We start from the raw sequence: 10,695 nt of genomic DNA, 5'->3' as shown, positions 1-10,695 counted from the left end.
GTGAATATAACCAAAAAAGAAGCAGACTCACAGATCTAGAGAACAAACTAGTGGTTACCAGTGGGGAGAGGGAGAGGGAGGGGCAATAGAGGGGTAGAGAAGAAGGAGGTACAAACTATCAGGTATAAGATGGGCTCAAGGATGTATTGCACAACACAGGGAATATAGCCAATAGTTTGTAATAACTGTAAGTGGAAAGTAACCTTTAAAAATTGTATAAAAATTTTTATACAATAAAATTTTATATAAAATTTTTATACAATAAAATTTTATATAAAATTTTTATAAAATAAAAATCAAACACCCTCCCCCCAAAAAATCCCTGTTGTAATAGCAGTAACTGTCCACATTTCTTTGGGGAAGCCGCATCTCTCTTAGAAACATTTATGGGTTTATTTGACAACGTAAAGCCCTGGGAAGTTGGACTCTGCACGAGGTCTGCAAGCAGAATGCCTAGAATTCTCTCCAGCCATGTCCCAGGGCCGGGTCAGAGGCTGTCCACGTGGGGGGACGGAGCCTGGCATCCCGGGTCCCGAGGGTGGGGGACCTGAATACCATCTTAGCGGAGCAGAGTCAGGAAGGCAGCTGCACTCAGCAGGAGTGTCTCCCGCTGCCCCTGTCCCCTCACGGTTCCCTATGGGGACACGCAGCCACCTACTCTTGGATGGACTCAGATGACAGACGCCAGGAAAAAATTCAAAAGCCGTGCTCCCCTTTCCAACGCCTAGATAAAATACATACGTAATAAAAACCTGCTAATAATCATTTATTGTTTGTTACCATACAGCAGAAGCCTCTTTTCTTATGGGTGGCAGGGCATGGGCGCCTCCTGTCCTGCTGCCCCTGTGCTGGGGCCATGACCTGACCCTCCCTGTGGCAGGGACCGTGGTTCGGGCAAAGCCCAGCAGAGGCGGTGTGCTGCATTTGTGTGCAAATACTCTATGGCTCCTTGAATCAACAAAACCTTAGTTCTTAATCAAAGGCAGCAGAAGAGGTTTGGACACAGACGGAAAACACCGCCGTGCCTCAACTCTCCTGCAGGTAGGAATGTGTGACCCTACAGCTCACTGTTCCTCTGGCTTCCTTGTCGTTGTATCCTCTTGCGGAGGTGCCGCTGGAGCTGCAGCTTGTTGGTGAAGAACATCTGTCTCCAGCCCATATCCTGGGCCAAGGCTCTCATGTCTGGGGTGATGTGGTCACAGGCAGACTGGACGATCTGCTCCCACAGTTTGTCTGACGTGCACAACTGTGGGTGGAAAAAGTCAGAGGTGGGTGACATCATACATGGGTCAAGGAAAAGTTCACTCACTCACATCACTATCCAACTCCTGCTGCCTGTGAGACACTGGAGGAAACACCACGGGTGCACAAAGATGTGCCAGACACAGTTCTGACTCCAGAAACTTCCTCTTTGAGGAGAGAGGCAAGTGCACAAGTATCTAAAGGATGAAGCAATATTCGATTAACGGAATAAACCAAGTCCTGATCTCATTTAAGATGCAAAATTTGAAAAAGAATAGATAAATGTATATGTATAACTGAGTCACTTTGGTGTACACCCGACACTAACACAACATTGTTAATCAACTATACTACAGTATAAAATAAAAAGTTAAAAAAAAAGATGCAAAATGCGACATAGTTATAAATAGTACACATACAACACGATATAGTTAGTTTATATACGCAACATTATAAGGTGAATTTCCAGTTAGCCACATAACAGGCTGATAACGGTGTGGTCAACCGATCTTCACCCAGGGCTGCAGCAGTTTCTCAAGGAGGAGCGTTGCTAACTCTTGCTCAGCTTCATGTTAAACCCTTGCTTGAGTCACCTCTCCCCGGTCTTGTACAGCGGACACCTTAGTTCACTGCGGGCTACTCAGTAGCGAACCGCATCGAAGCAGACAAGCAGCCCTCGGAGACTGCCAACCAGCACACCTAAAATTTACACATTCCTGGTGCCAGGGTCCCGTCCTCATGTTTTATTCGGAGTCCTGTGCATGCATGACATCACACCATGCAACAGAGTGGCCTACAAGATGCAGTCACTCCCCAAGCCTGCCAGGCACATGGCAAAGTGAGCCGTTCTCTGGGAATAGCCTTCCCAGGGATGTTCTTCTGCAGTCTGGGCCTTTACCTGAGGGCCATGAAGTTAAGGACAGACAAGACCCCTCTGGCCCAAAATCTGCACAAGACCACTCTGCCCTCCCTCCAAGTTCAAAGTTGCCAGAGTTCAGCTTCCATTTACCCAAGATTTCCTACTAGGACTTTTTCAATTGTCACCATCATTTATGGCAACTATGTTCATCAGTCTCCCACTACTTTTGTTTTTTTTTGGCCGCACTGCTGGGCATGTGGGATCTTAGTTCCCCAGCCAGGGATCAAACCCACATCCCCGGCAGTGGAAGCGTGGAGTCTTAACCACTGGACCACCAGGGAAGTCCCATCAGTCTTCTGCTACTAAACACTCTTAACAGATTTCCTAACCCCTTGCTTCCATGCCCCCAAATCTTTCCTAAAGTTAAAGCTTCCATTACATTTATTATTTCCGACCTTAGCGATAGCCATGATTTGTTGGTACCTGTATGCAAGACTAGGAACATTTAATGGTGCTTGGATATTTGACGTTGCATAGTGATAACTCCGGTAATATGAAATGTGCTCAAAGAAGGGTCTCACGTGGGCCCCAGAACACTTCCTGGCTCCATCCTTCCTGTGCCCATTGTGCGCTCAGGCAAGTTCATCACCAACCTGATTCCCCCGTCACATGTGAAAATCCAGCAGTGGAAAGAAGAGGCATGACAGAGGATCATTAAGGAGCCCACAGTTCCTTTAAACTGGCGGGGGGTGGGGGCGGGGGCGGGGAGCGGCGCAGAGCTCGTGGGCTGGGGCTCCTCCTTCCTGCTCAGACCCTCCCAGACACGGCCCCCTGGAGCAACTCACAAAGACTCCACTTACAAGGAGGCAAAGAAACACAAGAAGCAGATGGGCCGCTGGAAGGTTAATAATGGTGGGAAACAAGATTATCTACGGATAATGATCTGTGCAGACCCTGTGCCTGTGAATAATAAAGAGAGTTGATCTGACTGACAAAAATTAGGTTGAACTAATTATTTCACTATTTAAAATTAGAGGGCAACTTTAACACTTAAATAGGAGAAGCAGACAGGCATGGTAAAGTCCCTCCAACTCCAGAATACTGAATCCAGTTGGGCTCTATTTAGAAAGGCGTCGGGGTTCTGCAGAAAAGGCCTACACTCACTAATCATTCTTCCTTTCCTTAGAATTTGTTTTAGTTTCGTGTACAGCCTTTAGCCCTCAGCAGTCTAGACACAGCAAATTAGAAGGCTGGTTGATGCCATCAGAGGCAGAGTAGTGAAAGCAGAGAACAACGGGTTGAGAAACAATAAGGGAAGAAATAGAAAAGAGAAATACACACTAAAATGACTATAGTTTGGTCCATTTAGTGTGGAGATAAGCTGCCCCACAATTTTCAATAGCCTATTCATTCCTCCACTCATCCATCCATCCAAACTGTATGGAACGCCTATGGTATTGGACAGGGCCCCTTGTTTCAGACCACAGAATATATTCTATGTTGTTTAAGCAGAGAGGGATTCAGTACAGGCAATAGGAAGCTCACAGAATATCTAGTAAAACCAGAGGGAAACGTTCAATCCTCTACAGCCAGGAATAACAGCAGCTAGATGTATAAAATAGATAACTAATGATTAAAAATAATTCTACTATAAATACCCTTGTTACATATATGTTTATTAACACATGATTTTCTTTAAAGTACATTCTTAAAAATTTAACTTTTAAAAAGAATTGAATATATACCATTAAAGTATCCTGCAGAAAGTGTTTACTGACTTATAATTCCTAGAGTCGTGTATACAGAACATCATCATGCGAAATAAATCCTGATATTTAGTTGGCTAAAAAGGTGTCTTCTTTTAATTTACATTTCTTTGTTTACTTATGAGATTGCTTTGTCTAACTTTGTTGATTTTTGTATTTCCTCTTTTGCTAATTGTTCATAATCTCTGTTCATTTTTGTATTATGGTATTATTAGTCTTTTACTTACCAATTTATAATAATTCTGCAAAGTTAATCATATGTTGCTTATTTTCTTTCTAAAGTTTGGGTTATTGCTTTTACATGTGCAAATTAAACATTTTTTAAATTTTGTTTACAGGAATAGAATCAAATCTAATAGTCTTTTTTAAAATTAATTAATTAATTTATTTATATTTTTGGCTGCGTTGGGTCTTTGTTGCTGCGTGTGGGCTTTCTCTAGTTGCAGCAAGCAGGGGCTACTCTTTGTTGTGGCGCACGGGCTTCTCATAGTGGTGGCTTCTCTTGTTGCGGAGCACAGGCTCTAGGTGTGTGGGCTTCGGGAGTTGTGGCACACGGGCTCAGTAGTTGTGGCTTGCAGGCTCTAGAGTGCAGGCTCAGTAGTTGTGACGCACGGGCTTAGTTGCTCCATGGCATGTGGGATCTTCCCGGACCAGGGCTCAAACCCATACCCCCTGCACTGGCAGGTGGATTCTTAACCAATGCGCCACCAGGGAAGCCCTAATAGTCTTTTATACATGGTTTCTGCCTTTGTTTATACGCCTATAAAGACTTTGTCTATTCCAAAAACATTTTAAAAAATTTAAAAAAATAAAATAGATAACTAATGAGAACTTACTGTATAGCACAGGGAACTCTACTCAGTGCTCTGCGGTGACCTAAATGGGAAGGAAATCCAAAAAAGAGGGGATGTATGTATACGTATAGCTGATTCACTTTGCTGTACAGCAGAAACTAACACAACATTGTAAAGCAACTATACTCCAATAAAAATTAATTTAAAAAAAAACAGCAGTCAGATTAAAAAACAAAACAAGAAACCCAGACTGTTCTAGTGGAAATCTCACTGCTTCTGCTCCCCAACACTCAGCACCTAGAGATGTGCTGACGCCTTGGACCAGACCCTAGAACCTCCCCCACAGGCCTCAGCACTGTGCTGGCAGGAAAAGCACGGAGGCTGCCCCACCGGGCTCACATCTTCCTTCCAAGACTCTTGCACGTGGGTCTACTTGACAGAGCCCAGGCTACGCCCAAGACACTACTTGCAAAGGCATCCATGAAATGTAGCTTTTATCTTTCTTACCTTCACAGTACACAAGGGCAACTCCGTGTAGTGTGAGGGAGCTCAAACGGGTGTGAAGCCAGCCAACCCACTGCCTTCTCCTCAGTCTGACCTCCTGGCTTTTCTTACCCATACATACCCTTCTTCTCACACTTAAACTTCCCAGTGACGGCAGCAGCACACGCTCCACCTAACCCAACGCAACTGCCCCTCATACGGGCGACAACGCGTTATTCTCTGACTTCACCTCCACCCCACTCCCACCAAATCCCAGCAGTCACTACAAACCTCTGGGTGGTGTTTGTTACCTCTAGTTAATCCCAGTTCATCTTTGTATCCTAGAATTATAAAGTTAACCAGTACCGACTTGCCCTATATAAAATAATAGAAGAAAGGGAAAGAGGAAAATATTGGTTTACATATAAATGTACATATCAGGGCTTCCCTGGTGGTGCAGTGGTTAGGAATCCACCTGCCAATGCAGGGGACACGGGGTCGAGCCCTGGTCCGGGAAGATCCCACATGCCACGGAGCAACTAAGCCTGTGCGACATAACTACTGAGCCTGTGCTCTAGAGCGTGCGAGCCGCAATGACTGAGCCCGCGCACCTGGAGCCCTTGCTCTGCAACAAGAGAAGCCACCGCAACGAGAAGCCCGCGCACCACAACGAAGAGTAGCCCCCACTCGCCACAACTAGAGAAAGCCTGCATGCAGCAACGAAGACCCAATGCAGCCAAAAATAAATAAATTAAATAAATAAAATTTTAAAAACTGTACATACCACTGGGTGAGGAAGAAAATATGGGGAGCTACTGCAGTCCTAGATTCTGCAACTGGTCACAAGCAGGAGTCGTGTTTGTAATTTTCTCATTCTACTACCCTTTCCACCATCCTTTTGTTCTCAGCCAGCACCTCAACTGGTCAAGATGCTATACCTGCTGATATGATCCAAACCGTCTCCGGTTCCTGCTGGGTGTGAGTACTTCTTGATCTCTCAGGTAGGAGATGTTTTAGTCTTCTTTAAATAAGTTTTGCCACTGAACATGCCAGTATTAGAAGGCACTCACAGAGGGAAATCCCTGGCTGTCCAGTGGTTAGGACTCTGTGCTTCCACCGCAGGGGCCAGGGGTTCCGTCCCAGGGGTTCCCTCCCTGCGTGGGGAACTAAGATCCTGCAAGCTGGGCAGTGCAGCCACCCCAAAGAAAATAAAAAGAAAAGAAAGCACTTGCAGGGATGGCCCGGGTTCCAGAAATACTCCTCTGTAATTCCATTGTGAAGAAGCAACTCTATTTTTCTCTAATAAACATGATTCATCACCGGAGCCAACATAGTAATGCCCATTTGGGGTTTTTTTTTTGCCTGTCTGTTCAGTGGCATTAGGAGCCCCAGATAGCCTGGGAGCACTCTTCATTCTCTTAATTTCTAGTTCAGTGGAGTCATTGTTGTTCTTTAGGTGAAACTATTCATTCTTTGACTGTCAAGATCCCTAACCTACTAGAAGCCTAAGCTGTGGAGAAGGAAACAACACTTTTTCACACGGGTGACTATGTATGATTCTAAGAGATGATACTCCCACTTCCATCCTTTGATTGTAGCTACAGAAGAAACAGGACCACATTCTGGCCAGTGACTGAGACCATATATTACATCCTGTAGGACCGCGCTCCAACCTTGTAAAGTGTTGTCCATTAGCTGATGAGGGATTAAGCACCTCCAAGAAGCCGTGAGGACAACTATTTCTAGGTAGTGGAGTATATAGGCTATGAGCAGGAAATTCTGTACTCATTACCTTATTTATTTATGTCTATTTCTTTAATAAATGAATTTATTTCAGCAAAATAATCTGAAGCAATCTTGTATGGGCTACAATGATGGAAAAATAAGGCATTTGGTCAATTTACACACAATGTTGCTGAAGGAGCATGGCGTGCCAGGAAAGCAGGTCCATACCCAGAATAGGTAACTCATCCGGGGAGGACAAATCGCTGCTTTCTCCTTGGTGAAAAGAGTCTAGTGTAACTGGACCTGCCACCTCGTTACTGATTGGACCCCCTGGAGCATGGCGCCCTCCTGGGGACTCGGCATTGTCTCTCCTGTGACAGTGGCCAGATTAATCTTGAAAAGAAGAGAGTCATGTGGTTGAGTCCATGCACAATTGCCATCCTTGCCACCTGGGCATTTGGTTGATGAGCCCGGCTGGGGAAAGGAGCTGACTGACATCCACAGAGCAGACCACCTTATCATCTCATTCCTGAAAACGTCCTTGGCACTGAGTGCCCTTTGGTGAGCAGTCACATGGGACACAAATATCTTGATTCTTTGGCTTATTCCGAAAAGTCCGCCCAAATACCTCTTCCCCAAAACTCCTCATTAATCTCCAAATCTTGTTCTTTTCAAGACTTTGACCATCTAGGCAAAACGCTAGCCTTTGCCCCACAGAAATCCAAGAGCTGTTTCTCAATAGCAGAACAGTTATCTGTAAAAGCATCCATACCTTTACTCTAAAACCCTGGAGGTACGAGCTGTGACTTTCCTGACGACGCGCGCCATAACGTTCAGCAAGGATCCACACAGACCATAGCCGTACAGGCCACAGACACTCTGAGCACCATTGAATCTGCTGGATCATAAGGAGCAAGTGACTCAGCCGCTTACACTGCAATCTGGACCAGCAGCTGGGCCCCATTTAAAACTGGCAGCTTTATGGGTTATTTGGTAAATGAATCAGAGAAGCAAACTCAAATGTGCTGTATGTTACCTTAAAACTAAAAATATCCACAAAGAGCTGTGCTGTTTTCTTAGGATAGGAAGTTACAATAAGGCAATGGATTCTAGATAACGCACTGAGATGGCAGGCCTCTCAATTTTTGAGGAGCTCATCTCCAACTCCCTGACATATACGTATCTTACCAAGGCATCCAGGGTATCTGCTATTCCTGCTCATCAGCATGATGTCATCAATGCGGACCAGCATGTAGGAAGATGATAGGATCAGTATCTCTGTGATGTAAGTATGACTCACAGCTGGAGAACTGACATAGTCCTGAGGCAAAATGATGAAAGTACGCTGCTATGCCCATGAGGTGAAAGCAAATCTACTGTGGAGTTCTTTCTAGAAAATCCAGGAAGATATGAGGATGGTGTGTAACAGGATGGTGGCCAGGCAGGAGGCGAGACATAGTCAGATGATAGATGTATTTTGAAGGTAGAGCTCATACCACCTGATAATGAATTAGATGAGGACTAAGAGGAAAAAGAAGAATTAAGGACAAGTTTTTGGCTTGAGCAGCTGTGTGAATGTTGCCAAAGACAGAAAAATAAGACTGTGGGAGAATTAGAATTGGTAAATAAGTATGTGTGTGGGGAAATTCAGAGGTCTGGTGTGTACGTGCTAAATTTGAGATGTCTATACTGCTAGATCTAGGAGGAAGCATTGAGCACGCAATGAGATATAAAAGTTAGGAGTTCAAGAGGGCAACCAGGCCTGGAAACATATGTTTGAAAATTAGCTGCATGTAAATAATATTTAAAGCTATCATCTCAGTGTGACTGTAGATAGAGAAAATGGCCCAAGGAAGTGCTCTAGGACATTCCAGCATTAAGCAGTCAGGACATAAAGTTTTCAGCCAGGGAGACTGAGAAGAGCAAAGAAAACCTGGAGAATAATGAAATGTGTAAATGCTGCTGAAAAGTCAAATAAGATGGGAATTAAAAACTGACTGGTGGGACTTCCCTGGTGGTCCAGTGGTTAATACTTCGCCTTCCAATGCAGGCGGTGCAAGTTTGATGCCTGGTCAGGGAGCTAAGATCCCACGTGCCTCGCAACCAAAAAACCAAAACATAAAGAACAGAAGCAATGTTGTAACAAATTCAATAAAGACTTTAAAAGTGGTACACATCAAAAAAAAAATCTTTCAAAAAAAAACTGGTGTATTTTACAAGGTGATGGACAATAGCAACCTCGACAAGAGCAATTTCAGTGGCTTAGTGGGGGTGGATGCCTGGCTACAGTGAGTCCAGGAAAGAATAGGAGAGGAAGTAGAAATAGCAAGTGCAGAGAATGCTTGAGGAATTTTGCTTTAAGGGCAGACTGGGGAGTGACGTCAAGGCAAATTTTTTTTAAATGTATGTTTATGTGCTGATGGAAATGATCCAGTAGAGGGGTAAAATTAATAATGCAGTGATGCATGGTGAAGAGGGATAACTGCTGAGCCAAGTTGTTGACCAGGTGAGGGGAGTGAAATCCACAAGTGGAGGTGTGGCCATGGATGGTAACAGGGAGAATTTATCACCTGCAACAGGAAGTAAAGCAGAACGAGGCACGAGCAGAACTGGTGAGGGGCCTAGGAGGCCATTCTCTTATGACTGCTTCTAGTTTCTCATTGAAATAAGAAGCCACAACATCAGTTAAGAGCGAGGAAGAAGGTGGGATACAGAGACTTGGGGAGAGAGAAGAGGGTATAAAATAGACATCTCAGAGGGTGAAAGAGAGTAAGAAACTCAGTTCTTTACAGGAAAAGTATTTTATAAGCATAGTGTAGTCTTTGGTTCTGAGTTGGTTTTTAAAGCCAAACACATGTTCAGAAAACACAGTCCCAAGAAACACAGAAAAGAGGAGAAATGAAAAATTAAGGTCTCTTTTTTCTAGTATGGAAGATGTTAAAGCAGGTAACTGCATTTGAGAAAAAATACTATTATGATACTATCTTCATATATATGAATCTTAATGTACACACTGCTTTGTTCGGGATTTCCAGTTTGTGGCAGAGATTGTGACGCTAACCAAGTATTCCCTCTCTTCTCCCACATCTCCCTGCGCCACGCAGTTATGTGGGGCCGTGTAATTCGTTCTGGCCAAAGGACTTTGAGTAGAAATACTGTATCAAAACAGAGTGCATCCTCCTAGAGAAACGGAAATAAAAACAAAAATAAACAAATGGGACCTAATGCAACTTAAAAGCTTTTGCACAGCAAAGGAAACCATGAACAAGACCAAAAGACAACCCTCAGAATGGAGAAAATATTTGCAAATGAAGCAACTGACAAAGGATTAATCTCCAAAATATACAAGCAGCTCATGCAGCTCAATATCAAAAAAAAAACAACCCAATCCAAAAATGGGCAGAAGACCTAAATAGACATTTCTCCAAAGAAGAAATACAGATTGCCAACAAACACATGAAAGACTGCTCAACATCATTAATCATTAGAGAAATGCAAATCAAAACTACAATGAGATATCATCTCACACTGGTCAGAATGGCCATCATCAAAAAATCTAAAAACAATAAATGCTGGAGAGGGTGTGGAGAAAAGGGAACACTCTTGCACTGTTGGTGGGAATGTAAATTGATACAGCCACTATGGAGAACAGTATGGAGGTTCCTTAAAAAACTAAAACTAGGGCTTCCCTGGTGGTGCAGTGGTTGAGAATCTGCCTGCCAATGCAGGGCACACGGGTTCGAGCCCTGGGCCGGGAAGATCCCACATGTCGTGGAGCAACTAGGCCCGTGAGCCACAACTACTGAGCCTGTGCTCTAGAGCCCTC

The 10,695-nt window shown here is 44.1% G+C and overlaps 1 protein-coding gene across 1 annotated transcript in view; it reads right to left on the bottom strand.

The window, feature by feature from the left end:
- Positions 1-745: 745 nt before the first annotated feature.
- The window catches only part of FBXO36 (F-box protein 36), a 97,973-nt gene continuing 88,023 nt past the window's right edge, over positions 746-10,695 (bottom strand). Inside the window, exon 4 of the mRNA XM_082466466.1 lies at positions 746-1,246. Coding sequence (XP_082322592.1) covers positions 1,058-1,246 — 189 coding nt within the window. The 3' untranslated portion in view covers positions 746-1,057. The remainder of the gene's footprint in view (positions 1,247-10,695) is intronic.

The sequence above is a fragment of the Balaenoptera physalus genome (assembly GCF_965194825.1).
Source record: "Balaenoptera physalus genome assembly, chromosome: 6".
In the NCBI taxonomy this organism is placed as follows: Eukaryota; Metazoa; Chordata; class Mammalia; order Artiodactyla; family Balaenopteridae; genus Balaenoptera; species Balaenoptera physalus.
The sequence above is the reverse complement of the archived record's forward strand: the minus strand, read 5'-3'. Positions and strand labels throughout refer to the sequence as shown.